The sequence below is a fragment of the Maniola jurtina genome, chromosome 21 (assembly GCF_905333055.1).
Source record: "Maniola jurtina chromosome 21, ilManJurt1.1, whole genome shotgun sequence".
NCBI classification, from domain to species: domain Eukaryota; kingdom Metazoa; phylum Arthropoda; class Insecta; order Lepidoptera; family Nymphalidae; genus Maniola; species Maniola jurtina.
Genome location: NC_060049.1, coordinates 3,902,464 through 3,921,981, shown reverse-complemented (window position 1 = coordinate 3,921,981; position 19,518 = coordinate 3,902,464). Strand labels below are relative to the sequence as shown.

General features: G+C 36.9%; 2 protein-coding genes and 1 long non-coding RNA gene across 4 annotated transcripts in view; 2 read left to right on the top strand and 1 right to left on the bottom strand.

The window, feature by feature from the left end:
- The first annotated feature begins 614 nt into the window (after window positions 1-614).
- LOC123876398 (deoxycytidylate deaminase) lies at window positions 615-3,702 on the top strand. The gene is made up of 5 exons (XM_045922640.1): window positions 615-955; window positions 1,132-1,293; window positions 1,492-1,580; window positions 2,081-2,294; window positions 3,235-3,702. The coding sequence occupies exons 1-5, from the start codon at window positions 912-914 to the stop codon at window positions 3,320-3,322; spliced, it is 597 nt and encodes a 198-aa protein (XP_045778596.1). The 5' UTR covers window positions 615-911; the 3' UTR covers window positions 3,323-3,702.
- A 3,336-nt stretch (window positions 3,703-7,038) lies between these two features.
- Window positions 7,039-11,054, top strand: LOC123876399. The gene is made up of 2 exons (XR_006798345.1): window positions 7,039-9,220; window positions 9,371-11,054. It is a non-coding gene; the product is annotated as an uncharacterized LOC123876399 (long non-coding RNA).
- A 263-nt stretch (window positions 11,055-11,317) lies between these two features.
- LOC123876393 (N-alpha-acetyltransferase 15, NatA auxiliary subunit) overlaps window positions 11,318-19,518 on the bottom strand; it is a 133,436-nt gene continuing 125,235 nt past the window's right edge. Inside the window, exons 11-16 of one of the 2 annotated variants that reach the window (XM_045922628.1) lie at window positions 16,261-16,370; window positions 14,388-14,486; window positions 13,539-13,647; window positions 13,001-13,164; window positions 12,058-12,234; window positions 11,318-11,596 (exon numbers count right to left, since the gene is read on the bottom strand). In XM_045922628.1, coding sequence (XP_045778584.1) covers window positions 11,399-11,596; window positions 12,058-12,234; window positions 13,001-13,164; window positions 13,539-13,647; window positions 14,388-14,486; window positions 16,261-16,370 — 857 coding nt within the window. In that variant the 3' untranslated portion in view covers window positions 11,318-11,398. The remainder of the gene's footprint in view (window positions 11,597-12,057; window positions 12,235-13,000; window positions 13,165-13,538; window positions 13,648-14,387; window positions 14,487-16,260; window positions 16,371-19,518) is intronic. The other variant, XM_045922629.1, reaches the window with a different exon arrangement.

The following is a 19,518-nucleotide window of genomic DNA, read 5'->3' as shown; positions in this document are numbered from 1 at the left end:
GCGAACTTGAGTTAGTTATCAGATCTATTGTAAGGTAGATACTCATAATTATTTTTAGTAAATCTATTCCACGAGGTTTCACTCAAAGGGGGCTTAAAACAAAATTTTTTGACCATCATTTTTTCTCATGTTTGCAATTAACTAGTTAGTTATGTATTTTGTTTTAAAATTCACGATCTGCCGAAATATTTACGAACAAGAAAAATCTTAAGACACCTTATATTTTATTAAAATCGATCAACCAGTAGGTATATTAAGTTACAGGTTGCCCTGAAAATACTAGTATTCGCTAGCTATCGTCGTCGGTCATGTTCTTTTTCTTATCGTGACGTTACTCATCCAGTGTTATTGTCTTATGCATAGCGAGGCGAATCTAAGGACTCCTTATATTATATTGAAATCAATATTTGCGTAAAGGCTGCAGGCGACGGAAAACGATTTTTGATTCATAAGTACCTACATATAAATAATATGCACACATCCTAAAAACGCTACCTTCTTTTGGGTGCAGTTGGGTAAAAAGGTAACTTTTTCAAAAACCAAATGGACTTTCGACTGAAGGACCTTGGTAACACTGCAATTGTCATATTTTGTCAACTGTCAACTGTCAACAGTCAACCCTTGGAAGCTGCAAAAAGTGCAAAAATCAAAATGACCAAAATGTGTTAGCTAATTTCTAAATAATTAAAATAGTCTGGAATGACTATATATTGGTTTTGTGGTTTATTTGATTATACATTATTGATCTCTAATGTTATTGTTCATTAGCATTAAGTAAATAAATTAAGTCCATAAGTAGCTTGTACACAGAGGGTCCAAGCTAAAACAACATTCAACTACAATTTAATTACACGTTATATTTTTCCAAAAAAATAAATTCAGACAAGTATTGTCAAAAAATCCTTTAAATAATGAGTCACCAGCCAGAAGATACATCAGAAGTTACTTCAAATAGGTAAGATAAATATAGTAATTTTAGTTTCTTGCACCAAATTCTGTTTTGCAAAGACAACTTGATAATAATTATTGCAACCATTAAACAAGAAGTTGACACAGTTTTAAGTTGAGCTGTATTCCAAGACGCCATTCAGTCATTTTATCTCCTTTCATATGAAAATTTTGAATTTTCAGAGAGGACTCCCCAAGTAAAATTCAGAAAAAGCGTGAGGACTATTTAGAATGGCGAGACTATTTCATGGCAGTGGCTGTGTTAGCTGCGAAGCGAAGCAAAGACCCTAACTGTCAAGTTGGCGCCTGTATAGTTAATAAGGAAAAGAAAATAATTGGTGTTGGGTAAGTGGTTTATGCAGTTTAAAAAAAACATTATTCTGTGAATTTACCTATTATGTATGCAGACGTCTTGCACAATGATAGTACAGTTACACAAAAAGGCAGAGCATGCCTGCCAGCTAACACCAACACAGACGAGGTCCATGTATATTCATGGAAAAGTTAAAATACATATTCATAGATAAAGTTAAAATATTTCAGATACAACGGTATGCCAGCTGGTTGTAGTGATGATGAGTTTCCATGGGGTAAAGAAGGATCGTCGCCTTTGGATGAAAAATCGCTTTATGGTAAATATCTTTACTCATGGATTATAGTAATATTATATGTACATACTTGTACATATAATATCAATATGTATTGCAATTTGTATTGCATAGCAAATGACGAGGCAAAAAACTCAGTAAGCGTTAACTGTTTTGAGTCACCAACCAATCACAAACATGTTTTCAGAAAACATTTGGAATTCAATTTGAAAATGCTTTTAAAAAAACATTCGAAATTCAATTTGAAAACATAGTTTCGTTTATGATTGGTTGGTAACTTGAAATGGTCAACACCCAATAAATTTTTGGATGTCTTTCTTTCTTCTCTCTGGGCTGGTTTCCGCACTTAAACGTTTCCGTCTGTGCTATTGGCTATGTTATTTGTACGGATTACATAACACAGAGTAGATACTAATCTTTCCGTAGATAAAGTGTAGTGCTAGTCAGTCTCAAAATACTTTTTGAATCATGATTGAAAGTAAGGTAAAATGCAAAGCAACTTCAAAATCTTGAACTCTTTACAGTATGCCATGCAGAAATGAATGCCATAATAAACAAGAACCTCGCCGACGTCAAAGACTGCACAATATACGTGACCCTGTTCCCATGTAACGAATGTGCCAAGTTCATCATACAGTCTGGCATCACGGAAGTGGTGTATTTATATGACAAGTTCTCCGCTAAGCCCAAGTACTTGGCCTCAAAGAGAATGTTTATAGCTGCTGGCATTAAGTGCAGGTATGCGTATTTTCTAAATTCTAAGTTGTATTCCTCATTGCTGAGTCGTGACTACTTTCCATTAAACACATAATGGCAGGAGTTCTCTTGGGATAATAATGCGGTGGGTCCCCAGATCCTTTCGCATACAACTCACTAAGAAAACAAGATTTCGATTCTTAGGTTTTACAGTTATTATCTGATGTTAGTGATAAAATAACCAAGACCTACGGCTTAACGTGGTCTTCGAGGCACGGAGGGGACAAAAAGGCTGAATTTGGACCTCCTAACTGGGTCACCTATCCAGTTACCGACTTAGGTCAGCGTTGCTTAACAATTGCAATCGACTGATATACGTTGTCACAGCTAGGCCATAAAAAAAATTTAGTCCCTCTAAATTCTAAGGTTTAGGCGACAACTACGGTGATACATAGCCTAGTGATTTAAAAGTCGGCCGCCTATTGGAGGGGGTCTGAGGTTCAATTCTGGGACATGTCTTTGACTTTTTTGGAGTTATGTGCGTTTTAAGCAATCACTTACTGCCCATGCCACTTCAGCGACGTAACCCGTTGAGCTATGTTGGTTACTCTGGTTCTCTTCATTTCTAAAAGATTCTTTATCAAGGAAGGAACTCCAAGCATAGCTCTACTCATTGCCTGCCCTTGAGTGTTTTTTAACCCCCGACCCAAAGAGGCGTGTTATAAGTTTGATGTGTGTATCCGTGTATTTATCTGTGGCGTCGTAGCTCCTAAACTAATGAACCGATTTTAATTTAGTTTTTTTTTTGTTTGAAAGGTGGCTTGATCGAGTGTTCTTAGCTATAATCCAAGAAAATCGGTTCAGTTTGAAAGTTATCAGCTCTTTTCTAGTTACTGTAACCCTCACTTGTCGGGGATGATATAAATTTTTAATTTACACTTGTTAGTAAGTTGTTTTTATCAAAAAAAAATTCTTGTTTCAGACAATTCATACCAAAGCGGGACAAAATAGAAATAAGATTCACCTCAAACAATAATAATATTAATGATATATGCAACTTATCTATTTGATACTACCTTTACATTTTACAACCATTTTACTTTATGTACTATCATTTTTATAGGCTAATTTTTTAAGGGTATTTTTTGTACAAAACTGATCGCATTTCTAGCAGTATGTACTACCAATGACAGCTACAAATCAAAATAGGGTGCAATAACTGTTTATTGGAGTTTGTGTAGGTGCAATAAATGACCCTAGCTCATGGTTGGAATTTTTTTTTTGATGAAATTTAGATTTTTTTTTATAAAAAAAACATGTTTTAAGCATTTGTTTAATTATAAACAACGCCAATTCTGCCCTAGCTTCTTTAGACTTTGGTAAAATAGTTTTAGCAAGAGTATAGCGCACACTAAATAAGTACATGAAGTACTAATGTAATAACAATTGTTGTTTTTAACCCTCGACCCAAAAAGAGGGGTGTTATAGGTTTGACGTGTGTATCTCTGTATCTGTCTGTGGCATCGTAGCTCCTAAACGAAGGAACCGATTTTAATTTAGTTTTTTTATTTGAAAGGTGGTTTGATCGAGTGTTCTTAGCTACAATCGAAGAAAATCAGTTCAGCCGTTTGAAAGCTCTTTTCTAGTTTTCTTATAGAGGTTTTGTGTTGGGGGTTTTTAAATTTTGAGTTATACTATCACTACTATAAAAATACGATGCTAGGATCCATTTCGTAATCACATTACCGTGATAGTGCGTCGCATGCTACCAGAATTGCGATCAGTTTATGAATGAAATAAAAGAGAAATGTAAATAAATTTGTAAAATAAAAATTTTATTACTTTATGTACAAGACGAGGGGGTACAAAATACTCCAATCACACCAAAGTGAACAAACAAATTCAACATGGTTATCGCGTAACTCATACCTCAAATACAATGAAATCATAACAACAATTATTCTCAAAACTCACAAGCAGACTTTAGTCTAACTTTTAGTAGTAGACTTTAGTGTAACTTGTTTAGTTAATCGTGACATGACCATTGTGGTAATTTTTTTTTCATGACTAATATTCCCCTTTCCCCTCCAACTAAGCGCAAAGCTGTGTTAGGAGTAGGTACAGCAATAGTGCAACGGGTGGGGTTTGAACCGCCAACCTTTCGGAATTCAGTTCGCTCCTCAACCGTCGAGCTATTGAGGCAATCAATTTAACAGGAAAGGTTTCGGTGGTGACAATGGATCAGAGATGGTCAAAGTGAAACAGATAAATTCAAGGACCTACATTGCCGCAATGAAGAAAGCAGAGGGGAGGTCTAATATACATTTAATTACAATTGTCACGTTTTTAACTTGACAAGATTACACTAGAGCCTCGGTGCCTTGATTCTTTATGTTGATCGCACATTATAACAAACCAACCGCAAATACGAAAGAGGGCCCAAGACGGCACTTGATATAAGCTTTTTACGTTGATTATTAGGTACATTTTCGTTTAAGCATTCATTTTTAAGTAGAAAGAAATTATTATTCCAAGATGTTCTGCATTCTGTGAAGATTATTTAATGTTACACTCGGGAACCAATTTGTTACTAAAGTCTAAAACAATCAACACGCTACAAGACGTCATATCAAACGCGCGCGTATGTGTGTACAAGGAACCATTTATGAAGCACGTCACACTGCAGTCAAGACCTTTACGCGCGCTTCGCAATGTAAACGCTTTCATACAAATCTTCGTATTACAACGTGTTTGAACTGCGTTGGACATGTTCCTTCGCGCATTAAGCACCGGCCACATTGGGAGCGAAGCGAAACGAATTTAAGTTCGTTTCACTTCGCTCATGTCGCTACCGCGTCTTTTCATACTTCGGTTCACACCGAGAACTACTGAGCTAAACTAAGCCAGCTACATACCATAGTATCCGAGCGAAAAGTACTTAGTATCGTTTCGCTTAGGTCCAATGTGGCCTGCGCTTTATTTATGTCGATACTTGTGCATTCAATTATAATAATCATTATTGTCCAAACTTTACACATATCTACAAAACAATTAAAATTCAAATTAAACTACAGTCACTGTTCGAGTCCATGTTGTCAACCAAAGCGATTAGAAAATAACAAACTAAGCTCCGCAGTCCGTAGACTTGAGCTCGCACAATAGACGCGCCGTACGCAACGAATTTTAAAGTTCCATTTATATCTATGTATAAACATTGTGGACTGAAATTCGAAAGTCGCCAGTTCAAACCCCACCCGTTGCACTATTTTCGTACCTACTCCTTTTGTTCGTGAGGAAAATCCGTCATGATTACCACTGGCCACAGGGGAACGCAGTGGTTACGACTCCTAGCACAAGCTTTGCGCTTAGTGGGAGAGCAAAAGTCATATTAGTCATCATGTTAAACTTGGCTAATACTCTTTAAAAAAATTATACGTAGCAGAAACGTACCAGCACAGACAATAACATTCCATAATATATCATACAGGGTGTAATTAGAACGCTAGCAAAAATTTAGCGCTATTATTATACTACCTAAACACAATTCAATACGAATAACCATTTGCCTTTTAAATTTATTTTATGTAGTTTTAATAAATTAGTATTTTTCAAACCCACAATGTATAGCGTGCAAAACATCTATCTACACAACGTTCGTGGACCTCTAGCGTCAGTAAGGTGTTTTATCTGCAATACATTGCGAACTTTATAAATACAAGATATTGCAGATTTTTTTTACGTTTTTTTTTCGTAGTATCTTATCAGTAACATCACCTGTCTTTGTTTTTTCTAGCGATCCTTACAGATAAGGGACCGACTTTGGCAGACATTCGAGAATGTTTTTTTATGCTGGTCTGTACGTGCTTTGAGCGTCTGGCGGTGTCTGCGCGGTTAATATAAATACGTACGTTACGTATGCTAGCAGTATGAATAAATGAACCTAATTCATGAGTAAGCTTAGTCGAGTGAATAGTACGAGCACAACCCTACAATACGTCTCTTCTTCTTCTCTCTGGGCTGATTTCCGCACTTAAACGTTTCCGTCTGTTGTGCGTGTGTTGCCCCTCCCCGCCGAAGTCCCTACAATACGTATTTCGATGTGGATCAAGGAATTTAAAATACGTCACGTACGGTGTGGCTTGATGTGCGATCAGATATTGGGATACTAATGGCTGTAACATACTTTTAACACGCAATGCCATTCGACACCAACATGTCGGGTGTTTGTAATGTGATTTATGCCACAGAAAATACTACGATCGGATTTTATAGTAACTTTTCAAGTTAGAGTTTAGCTAACGTGACATAAGGGTTAAGGCAAATCTGTCATGATTAGTATGAACGGGTATATAATACTTACATTTTGAGATCTCACTCACCATTTTAGCTCCTGTCATGTCAAAAGTGCGATTTTAGTCCGTAATTTAAGAGGGCTCTCTCCGTCACTCGTTTCATACAATCGTAGTTCCAATTTCATTTGAATATTAAGCAACCAAAGTCCATGAAATTTTGCACACATATTCTAGAAACTAATATCTGTATCTGTGGTTTTCCAGATTTCTGTTAAAATATTCGGTTTCAAAGTTACGCGGTCTTAAAAAATTTCATACAAATCTTTGAGCCCCTGTAATTTTAAAACTACATATTTTTAGAAAAATCTAAAACACCACAGACACAGATATTAGTGTCTAGAATATGTCTGCTTAATTTCATGGACTTTGATTGCTTAATATTTAAATGAAATTGGAACTACGATTGTATGAAACGAGTGACGGAGAGAGCCCTGTTAAAGGTGAACCGTACTTTTGATATGACAGGTGACATAGAGCTAAAATGGCAATTGAGATCTCAAAATGTACGCACTATACCTACGTCGTAATGTGACATCTCCATACTTTGACAGAGCAACGTAACTCAGATGTCACGTTTCTTTAACAAGGAAATGTACACTGAAATTGATTTGACTCAACACGCGCCGCGTTGCGTTTTGCGAGTATGTCGCCGCCCTAACAGTTGTATTATACAGTACAAACTTATTTATATAAGAATTATTTACAAAGCGTACCTCAGTATAGTCAGTATTGCGTGAGGTATTGAAACTTTGCCACTCATTTTTTTATTTTATTTTACACATTAAAAACCAACCAATTTATTACATAATATCCTTATTATTACATGAGTAATTTGCTGTTTGAACACTTGAGGCCTCACGTTGAATTTTATTAAGAAATTGTAAAAAAAGTCATAATAATGTACAATGTTTTTTTTTTTTTTTGATGAATGATGTACAAAAGAATACATACTAAAGGTGATCTATATAATGTCATTATACAATTTAGGATCGATTTTAAAAGTGATATTTATGAAAACGGATAAAACAAAACAAATGGACCTTAAAATCTTAAAATAGGAGGAACATAATTTATTTTCATAAGTGGCCACAATAAATCTGGTCGCAAACAACGAGATGAGCCAAAAGCAAAGAAAGCATTTTTCAATGCTGGTAAGGTGTGTTACTATCCCGTCCAAATGATAAAATACACTTTTGGATGTCTATTTAGTTTTCTTACAAGAGCCAGTTAATGTAACAAAGTCCAAAATCCATTAGTGATTTAAAAAAAGTAAAGAACATTTCGATTAAAAAAAATAGTTTTTCGAATAGGAACGCAGTTTCTTTAATCTTCATAATGAATAATAGATATTGGATACATTAAACTGGTAGGCTTTTGTAAGAAAAGACACCATGTATAAAATTGACCTTGACAGCTCCTGCTAACTTAATTCCTAACTTCATTTCTTCTTTTGTAAGTGAAGGTGGAGCATTAAGAGTTGTTTGCCTCTTGCTACAACCGCATGTGATTGGCTGAATTTATAGTATTCTTATGCAACAATGCATTTTAGCGAATAGTGATACAGTATCAGCCAATCAGAGTTATTGCGATCGTAACAGCATCACTATAGCTATCAAACTATGGCGGTAGGTCTCCGTGTCAGCATTTAGACGGCATAATAATCATGTTGCATTTATTTAATGATTTGCAATTTCAAAGTCAGTTTTATAAAATGAAATAGCAACACAATTCAAGCGTACCACCAAAAACAAATTTGAATTAGGTAAGCGACAAGGTTTTCTTTATTAATAATGTAGTTTTCATAATGATTTACACAGTTAAAAGATGCTAAGCGTATTTTCTTGAAAAAAAAAAAAACTAAATTGCATGTTGTTCAATTTAGCTTTTAAGCGAAAATGGACTTTTCTAACGACTAACTACAACACTTTTTGTTGATATTTTTAATTCTTTTAATAAAATGATGATTTCAAGTATTCTGTCTTTTCATTTATTAATTTTAATTAGTGTCATAAAAACACGTTAGTAAAGGTTTCGCAAAATTTCTAGAGTGCTGTGAACTCAAGGCATTATATGTATGTATACTCAGTTGTCTACCTTTACTGTACCTACTCCTAGTACGAGTTTATACATTAATTAATTATTTCCGAAAATAGAAATTCGATGTCGAGTTCCTCTAACATCTAGAGCAAGCGCTCTTTGCATATATTTGTTAAATAAAAATCGTTTGTACAGAATGTACGAAATAAAAACAAGTTTTTTTTTAAATCATGATATTATTATTACTTATAATAAATAGAAATTCATGAAAACAGTTTTGACATTTAGACACCACCTAAATTCGTGCTAGGGGTCCAGAAACCCTCACAGCCTCTAGAACTTTAGCATAACCTGTGCCACTTATAATTTGATGTAACCTGTTAAGTAATTAAAACATAATTTTTTAATTAAAAAGACAAAAAATCTTTGGCCAATTGACGAAAGAATTCTATTCAAATATTATTTAGGATCACAAAGGGAAATCAGCTGCAGTAAAAATAATGTTACGAAAATTAAAATACACAATTTAAAATACTTGCACCAATCACAACAGAGCCTTAACAACTTTTAAAAATTGAAGTTGAGATCTATTGAGCGCACTTTGACTGCTCAGACTTAAGATAATGTTAAAACGAGACAGCGTTATATCACTGGCATAAATCTGTCTCATTTTAACAGTGCCCTGAGTCTGGGCAAAGTCAAAGTGTACTCTATAGATTTCAGCCTGAGTCTCGTCTATGAATTCTGTACAATCTCATCACAAATATCATAAACTTCCGAAACGTTTGGAATACACTGGTCAATTTTGTCTTTGTGACATTCTCTGATATGACAAGTCACAACACCCAAATCCAACATAGGTTGAAATCAATTGGCGCACACTTTGACTTTGCTAAGACTTAAGTTTCAATTAAAACGAGACAGATGTATGCCAGCAGTATAACGCTGTCTCGTTTTAACAATGTCTTAAGCCTGGGCAAAGTCTAAGTGCGCTCTATAGATCTCAGCCTGAGTGTTAGCAGTTAGCACGCACTACGGTTAACCGTGTGTGGATAAGATTTTGATTCAAACAATATTAATATGCGAGAACTCACTTGAGGTTTTTTGCCACGTTTGACTTAAAACGCCACTTACGAGTCAATACAGTGTTTTTTTTAACTGGGACAGTTTGGGGAAATCCAAAACCATAGAAGATACAGGGAAACTGTCTTGGGAACCGTTAAGTCCCAAGACAGTTTCTACAACCGGCAGGTTTTTGTGTAAACAATTTCGATATAGTAATTTTTTTGGTCAAACGTGAGTTTCTGAAACTGAGATCCTTATATAAAAGTGAGTCGATCAGCATTAAAAAAAATTGACAATTGTATTGATTTTAATGGAAAACTCACGCTTAGCCAAAAATTGACTATGCCAAAATAGTTTTAGTTGTAGTTCGAGTGTAGGAGTGAGAGAGAACGATTAACGCTGCCACTTTCGATTCGTTTATTGTAACAAATTATACAACTTTCTTAGAAATTAACTGTTTTTTAAACAAAATAAGTATGCCCTTGACCGCAGTCACCCCAAATAGGTGATGATGCAGCCTAAGGTGCAGCGCGCCTGCCTAAAAGGTACCTACTCACTCTTCTTCTGGAGTTATCAAAGCCACCCGCGGCAAAAAACCGTAGTTAATCCCGCCTAAGTTAGTAAAAAGTCATTTATCGTGTTAATATCAAATTCACAACTTCGGACCAGCAATTCGCGGCTTCGAAACTCAAGTGTCATTTTTTTTTTCAAAAACATACTACATTTCTATCAACGATCGATAGTAGTGACCGGCAAACAACTTGAAAAAAAAACACGAAAAGAAAGAGAGAAAAAAACAAGAGTCGACTGAGCAACCAATCGCGTGCTACCGTGCGGTAGAAATTCCCACGCGTTTCCTACAGTCCGCCAAAGAGACCTAAAATTTACTATAATTTTTCCAAACTTAGAATGGGATGTACTTTCCGCCATGTTGTGATGTCTTAGCTGGAAATATTATGTTTAGATCAAAATATTATTTGGTTGTGAAATATTTTCACTTGGATTTCAAAGTAAGACAACTATACAGAGTGGGGTATCATATGAAAGTAATTCTTACAGTTTTACTTTGTCTCAATAGAATAGAATAGATTTTTAGTCAAATAGACTTTTACAAGTGCTTTTGAATCGTCAAATAATTAATTTGCCACTGGTTCGGAATGCCGTTCCTTCTGTAGTACGGAACCCACGGTGCGCGAGTCTGACTCGCACTTGGTTAGTTTTTTTTAAACTAACAGCATAACTATTGTTACTAACATTATTCACGGTACCCGCACGCGGTGGCTTACCATTAGACTTAAGATTTTATGTCTCACTCAACATTAAAGAATTCGAGCATCGAAACAATTCAGCGACAAAGTAAAATTAACTTCAAACATATTGTTTTAAAGCTCAAGTTCACGCACAATCTACAGTCAGTGAAATTAAAATCGGTGTTACTGAATTTTTTACCTTAAATAACGACCTTTGTGTGATGTAAAATCTCATTCTAACCATGTTTTTACGTTATCGTATTCCTGGCCAATATTCGAGGTACATTAGAATCAGAGCATAATATTTCCAGCTAAGGCGGCGCAATATGGCGGAGGGTCCGTCCTGTTCCTAATTTGTAAGCATTATACCGCGCATTTTTCAAGTTGTTTGCCCGTCACTGTACATTATTGAAAATGTATGGAGGGGGGCATGTTCAGGGCTTCAGTTGTTGACCGCTATCTCCTTAGGCTGTAGGGGGGTTTCCTCAGTGACGAGGTTCTCAGGCACTAGTTCCGCGGGGGGTTTGAACGCATTCGCGTAGGGAAACCTGACGCGACACGCTTCGATGTATTCCTCCGTCTCTTTCTCGCAGGGCCCGAAGTCGCCGTCTCTGAGACTTTCTAAAACTTCGACGCAACCCTGTAAAGAAAACATTAAATATTTAACTGACACTCAAAAAGTGTACCTAGTACTACTTTGAATAAATAACATTAGACTTTGAAGTTTTAAAAAGTTTCATTGTAAATGAGGTAAATCTGTAAGATTTTTCGTATTTATATACAGAACAGAAATTTAAGAAACAAGAGCATTAAACTTTTTTTTGAGTATTATGACTTTGCACTTTTGGTATTACATCTATGTGAAGAGGAATGACAGTGAGAGAATAGTTATCACTCCCACAGACGGTGACGGTTGCGTTTTTTTTTTTTTCATTTTACTCCCCGAAATTCGAGCGCATAGCGTCCGAATGATGTACGTATTACCACTTCTAAAAGCCGTGTTGGCCGGTTGTCGTCGCGTATTGTCTGTCTGATCTTAAATGTGAAATCAAGCGCAACAGCGCTGCAAGCTAGACTATTCCGCTGCAGAACGAGTCTTACCTGTATGGAGAGCTCCGGCAGATCGAGGCGAGTGGCGAGTTTGAGCGCTTCAGGCGCCCGCGCGGGCTGCAGGCGCCGCATCGCGCGCGCGCCCCACAGCGCCGCGAGCTGAGATCTCTCCGATGACTCTTTCATGTACTCTTCCGCCATCGCCTGAGCTGAGCGCCCTTGGAACATCTGCAAAAAACAAATTCACTATTATCCTCAAATCATAGCCTAGGGGCGTTTACTGTTGGCCTACCACGAGTGTCACCACACCAGGTACTTGGCTTTCTTCCCGCCATCATCTGTCTACGTGCTTGAGGACATCCCATACTACGTTTGCTTGTACGAGGTCGCCACTCCATATAGCCATCTCGTGTATAGCTTGCCCATTGCCACTTCTGCTTGTTAATGGTTAGGGCTGGTGGCAGGATGTGGCTACATGAGAAAGACAGGGAACTATATGTGAAGACTCCTTGTCAGTTCGAGGACATCTATAATAATAATTAATTGGCCTTCCCTAATGAGCGCTACCACACTCGGTACCTACTCAGCTTTTCTAATCCAGCCTCCCTTCCCTCCATTTTTAATCACTGGTCCACGTGTTATACGTGGTCACCACTTTAGGATATGTATAGCATGGCCTGCCTGCTTACTTCAGATTACTAATAGGCTTGGACTCTCTCTTTGTTTTTGAATCAATCATCTTCAGAGGAACTCCAAACATAACCGTCTTGATAGTGTAATTCAAATACTCATAAATTGAAAACTTAGAAAGTGTACCAACTTTGTGAAGAGATATTCATTCACATACAAAAAAAAATCTGTCAGAAAAAAGTGCAGCGAGGATCGATTTTCAAGAAGCGACAATTCGAATAGTAGTTTCTAAATGTGGCTAGATAAAAAAGACAGGTAACTAGATCATGAAAGCGTGTATTTACATTATCTAATGAGTACGTACCGGACGCATTTCAGTCTCTATGACCACAGCGACGCTGGGCGGCAAGCCGGCTTGCTTGTCATCCAGCCAACTGCGGAAGCGTAGCAGGCAGTCGTGCAGGTGTGAGTGTGAACTGTCTAACCTCCACGCCCGTTTTATGCTCTGCAGCATCAGTAGTGGTTTTTCTGAAAGTAAACATATCAAATCATTATACTTAAGCGCTTAGAAAGCACGTGGCCGTTCATAAGAGCATCCTATTTCAACCAATATTTATAGGCGGGACATACTTAAGAGCGAGATGGGCGATGTTTTGGCAACGCAAAGGAACAGACTGTCGAGTATATATATTCAAAATAACAGGATTAACATCCTCCTCTTACTGCTGGCTTTAGTTGTAGGTACAAAAAAAAAATGCAATCTAAATTCAATTATCACACTAAAAATATTTTGTTTACAGCGTAGGTAAAGCCGTGAATGGATCACTGTTACTTTTACGAGGAATCTTTTAGAATAGACAGATAACTTTTAAGTTCCAAATGATATTTTGAGTTGAGCTTACCTTTCCTAAAGTATATTTCGAAGGCCATTAGATGTGTGTCTATTCTATCCGCGGCGAGCGTCCGCAGCGGTTGCAGGAACTTTAGTGCTTGCTCTAACGGGTCTTCCGCCTGAAAAGCACACACATTTACTTGGTTACTAATTTTTTTTACAGTTTATCTAATAGACATTATCTTGCATTAATTTTACTTTATAGTGGTATAATTCATACGGTTGTAGTAGGTAATTAATTCTATCTATTTGGTGGCAAGACGACAACGGAAGTATCTATGCCTGTGGATTGGTTCATCGGTTAACCGTTGGCTTTGCTCACTGTAGGAGAGAACAGCACATCCAGTGCGATCACGTGTAAACATATCCCCCGCCTCTGTCGTTTTACGTGACGTCAACTTTACGTCTATGGTAAATGTATCTACCTACTGAAAACATTAGACTTTTATCACACTAATATTATAAAGGCGAAAGTTTGTATGTGTGTGTGTGTGTGTGTGTGTGTGTATGTTTGTTACTCCTTCACGCAAAAACTACTGGATGGATTTGGCTGAAATTCGGAATGGAGATAGATAATGTCCTGGATTAGCACATAGGCTACTTTTTATCCCGGAAAACCAAAGAGTTCCCACGGGATTTCAAAAAACCTAAATCCACGCGAACAAAGTCGCGGGCGTCAGCTAGTAATTGTAAAACTCTTATTGTACATACAATTTTGCAATTAATAAACAATAATATAATCTGGGGTTTTAATGAGTTTCATTTTGTCAACTCCCGCGTGAAACATTTCTTTGCGATTATGTTGAAGCTGGTATATCAAGTTTCTAGTAATATAAATATTAAATATATATAAACATACCCGTGCAAGTTTGTCCGGGATCAGCTCGTCGAGCTGTGGCGCTTCCGGGTCGCCCTGCTCTTGTTGCTGTCTCGCTTTGTGATGCTGTTCGCGTTTGACCTGAAATAATACATCAAGAACTGCAATGAAATAAAAACTGACAAAACGATATCTTTGTTCATAAAGTCCTTGATACAAAATCAAGGTTGATAGACCAATTTCGCAATCTAACCTGGATTTTTTTAAATCATTATAGGCAAGCGCTTGACCACAATCACACCTGATGGAAAATGATGATGTGGACGGGACCAAGATGGGACGGGTTTACCTAGAAGATGCCTATTCACTCTTGTTTTAAAGATACCCGGATTTTAATTGGTAGGAAACACAGATCGTGGAAGAGTATTTCAAACCTTTCGAGTTGTCAATGCAACAAGATATAACAACGGGGCGTAATTATGTCCATTCGTTGACATATTACTATTCATGTTATTACAAGTACACCACAATTTTGTAACTGTTAATCTTCAGGTAGTCTAACATACTCAATACTCATATATCGCGTGTGTATTAGTCACGTATACAGGAAGTACCTATCCAGCTTGTATAAGCTTGGTTTCACTTTTAGATCTTAACTTTAACTGCCGTAACTGCCTTCCTTTTCATGTTCAGATTTCCTTGGAAACGTAACTTTGGCTTAACACATCACATTATGTCTCCACCGATTAGGTACGTTTAGAATTTAGATATTATGAACAATTTGCATAAATAATAGCTTAATCCTCGAGTTCGGCCGCATGATACTAAAGGCTGGACCGCATTACAGCGGCGAGCGCACTTCGCATGAAAATATTCTTTACTAGAGGATGCCCGCGGCTTCGCCCGCGTGGAGTTCGGTTTTTTGAAATCCCGTAGGAACTCTTTGATTTTCCGGGATAAAAAGTAGCCTCTGTCCTACCCCGGGATGTATGCCAAGTCTGTACCAAATTTCATTAAAATCGGTTCAGCGGTTGGGCCGTGAAAACGTAGCAGACAAACAGACAGACAGACAGACAGGCACACTTTCGCATTTATAATATTAGTATGGATGACGCACAGTGCAGCGCCGTTCTAATGCGACATGCACCATACGAAACGATTGAAATAATATTGTGACGCAGAAGCAATGAAATAATACCGTATTCATCTTACGTTCATATATGTAATACATGGAGTATAAAATTCGTGCTCGCTGATCATGATCATAGAGAGAAGATGCAAAACGGACAAGAGTAGAAGAGATAGCGCTCTACAAATGTGACACAAGTATCGTAGTTTTCTTTATCTATTTATTTTTTTACCTAGAAAGTGCCCATTCACTCTTGTTCTAATGATACTCGGATTATAATTGGTAGGAAACACTGATCGCGAAAGAGTATTCCAAATCCAAACCCTAGCCTATGCGTATAGGGAATGATGACGTAAAGCGTTTGGTGCACGTGGAAGAAATGTTGACGACACAGTGCAGTGGTGGAAACTCGCCTGGCGTCTTGCCGTATACGGTGGTATAAAGGTGAAGAAGAGACAAGATCCTGAGCACACTTTAAGAAATATATCCTGTAAAACACCAACTAGCCGGCAACCTTGCGGCGGTGATCAAGTCTGAAGTTTCACCAAAAATGGTAAATCTTCGCCTACAAGGCGTCATCTCCACGGACAAGAGAATCGTGGCTATAGTCTCGTCGTGCCACCATATTCGATACTTCCCTTATGGGCTAATCTCCACAGAGAAATACTAATGACGACAGTAGGTAGGACTCGTTAAGCTTCCCTCGCCCGTGGAGATGACGCCTAAGTCCCCTAGCTCGAAGATCGACGGCGTCTAAAGCGGCTAGATTTTTAGTATGGATCTTACTTTTGATTTTACCTGAACTTGTGCTGCCAGCGCACTTTCCTGTTCGGCTTTGCGTTTCGCTTTCCTCTGTTTGTTTCTGAGTTTCTTCAGTTCTGATGGCGCGAGATTCTCTGAGAACAAAATGATGTTCTATTAGTCTACAGTGAACAAGGAAAAAATTTCTGCTGCTAACAGTCTTTTGAGTAAAGGTAAAAATAAAATAAAATAGCTTTTTAGGGTTGGTACACGATGGTTGTTGCAAAGGGTTTTTTTTTATTCATACAAATGCACTAACGCGAAATACATACTTAGGAATTACACTTCGCCAAACGGCAGAGCAGATGCTGGCATAAAGAGCCAGGATTCTGGTACTGAGAAGTCGGTGCGGGTAAAATAGCTCCATACTATTATAAGCTCTCACATAAAGAGACCGATAATAGGTATAAGATAACATAATATGGCTATTTTACCAAATTACGTCGCTATGGAAAGCGCTGGGAAGTGCACTTATTGCTGCACACATAGGGTTATTTCTCTTAAGGAAGGATTTGAGAAATACCAACAGCCAAACCAATACAACAAAAAAACCTTTAAAAAACTTAAATCACAACACGCGGAAAGCTACCTACTTATTTTATAAAATAAATAATCGGTTGAATTATTGCTCTTCAGATGCGTTATGTAAATATTTCTTAGAAATGTAAGACGATATTAAATAGGTATGTCATGTACTTATGCTAAAACTATTTAAAACTAACTAATCGATGCATATCTCATATCATTCACAGAATCAATTAAGAACAGGATTTATAATTTCCATTTTCCATCCGAAGAGGATCTGCTCCAAACTGACGTCAAACACTGATGATATGGGTAACAATTTCCATTCTTATTATCTCACATATCCTTTAGACTCGGTACCGACTTATAAGGAGGTCATTCGTAGTGTCTTCCAAACAAACGTAGTTTAGCTCTCATTTGAATATCAACCAATCAAACTCAATGAAATTTTGTCGAAACATTCTAGAATAATATCTGTGGTTTATCAGGTTTTATTAAAAATATTTGGTTTCAAAGTAACACGGTACAGAAGCACGGTAGGGAAACTTCTTTTTAAGTCAAAGTCAAAACATTTATTCAAAATTACTCGCGACTTCGTTCAGATGAATTTAAGTATTTTAAAAATCCCGTGGGAATTCTTTGATTTTCCAGGATAAAAAGTAGCCTACGTTCTTCCCCGGGATGTAAGCTAACTCTATACCATATTTTTCTTATACAATCGGGGAAAGATTATTGATATAATATGAGGTGACAAATTCTAAAAACCTAAATCAACGCGAACGAAACCATCAGCTAGTGACATTTAATGGTAGAGTTTTGTGCTGCATAACTTACGAGAGTGATAATTTCCACTTATCCATCAACGACAAGACTTAAGGGTATTAAGAGCCATTGTAAATACCTATAAAATTAAAATGAAAAAAAAAAAAAACTACAATACATTACATTAGGCCTTTACCTACTAAAAAAACTAATCTCAAATAATCTTGTTGCCGGTTGGCAGTTCCGTAAACGAATACCAAACTAAGTAGTAGTAGAGTACGCGATGTAAAGTCATTGCAACTTATAATTTTAGCATGGCCTCGTATGGCAAACTAGTCACGATTCTATACTTCAATCTCACCGGCCGGATCTGATGTCACCTACCAGCAGATCAACTCTTATACCTAATAGGGTCACCGGATGCGTTAAAAGAATAGGGATATAGATATATAGAACAGGGATAGCAAGACGGTAATTTCCTGGAAATATTTTCTTTATCTTAGTTATCAAGTCTACAAAAAAACCAAACCAAATATCACAAGTGTAAATTAAAAATTTATAACACCCCCGACGATCCAAAGTATTTGAGTTTTCCAAAACATCATTTTCAAATAAATAATTATTGACATTGCTATGGGCATATAGCTTGACATTTGTCAATTGACATAATATTAAGAACCTAACGGTTATCTAACCTTCTTTTCAACAAGAAAACTAGAAAAGAGCTGATAACTCTTAAACGGCTGAACCAATTTTTTTGGATTATAGCTAAGAACACTCTCGATCAAGCCACCTTTCAAACAAAAAAAACTAAATTAAAATCGGTTCATTCGTTTAGGCGCTACGATGCCACAGACAGATACACAGATACACAGATACACAGACACACAGATACATACGTCAAACTTATAACACCCCTCTTTTTTGGTCGGGGGTTAATAAATATATTTTTGTCAAAGCAAACAAAAATGGGGTCTATCGGCCAAATTCTAATATGCCTATGACAAAATTAAATTGGAGACAAATCTTCCGAATTAGGTATCAAATGAAAAATCAAAGTATGTAGATTTCGAAAATTTATTTTAACTGTTCATCCCTGCGGGTAAGAGTAGTCGGGTTTAAGTTTTTGACATTCAAACTGTTACCAATAGCGAGTTCAAAGAGAAACAGCTTTTCTAGAGTTTTGAATGACCCAAGGCAGATTTTGTACCGACTACGACCGATAGAAAATCACACTAATTTATATACCTACCCAGACGAAATATTTTCTTCCATTATTAGGTAGCATAAAAAGCGGTGATAACTTATTCGGGAGGTCGGGGGTACGATCCCAGACATGCACCTCTAACTTCTAAGCAATTAAATATCACTTGCATCAAGGGTGAATGAAAACTTCGTGAGGAAACCTGTACGTAAACATAAAACTAAAGCTACGAGGATTCCAATCGCGCCCAGGTAGGTACTTTTAAGGAGTCCAGAAAGAAACGGATTTTCTGGAGTTCTGTACGAGCTAGAGCAAATTATACTGACTACAACTAACAGAAAATCAACAAACCACTAATTAACCTGTCCTGGCAAAATATTTTCTTCCATTATTATGACAAATAATATGACGCCTACGCAAACATATTATCATGATTATACCCAATTATGGCGGCGCACGTCCATGCGGCGAATAACATAATAAACACAATGGATCGTTCGCGATTCACTAAGGTCATTGACCACTGTTGTGATGCCTATATTACTATCTATTTGCTAAATTCGGAACGAATGCGTCGTAAAAAAAATCATAGGAATGTTTTGAGGTTTTTTAAATGGCATTCCAATTAAAAATACTAGGGCTACGACCCGGATTCGGAAAATAATGTAGTTATGTGTCTTGTGTGGGATATGGTTCACTGTGTGAGGTCTTTTTTAGTTTAAGTATAAAAGCGATAATTTATTTATTTATTT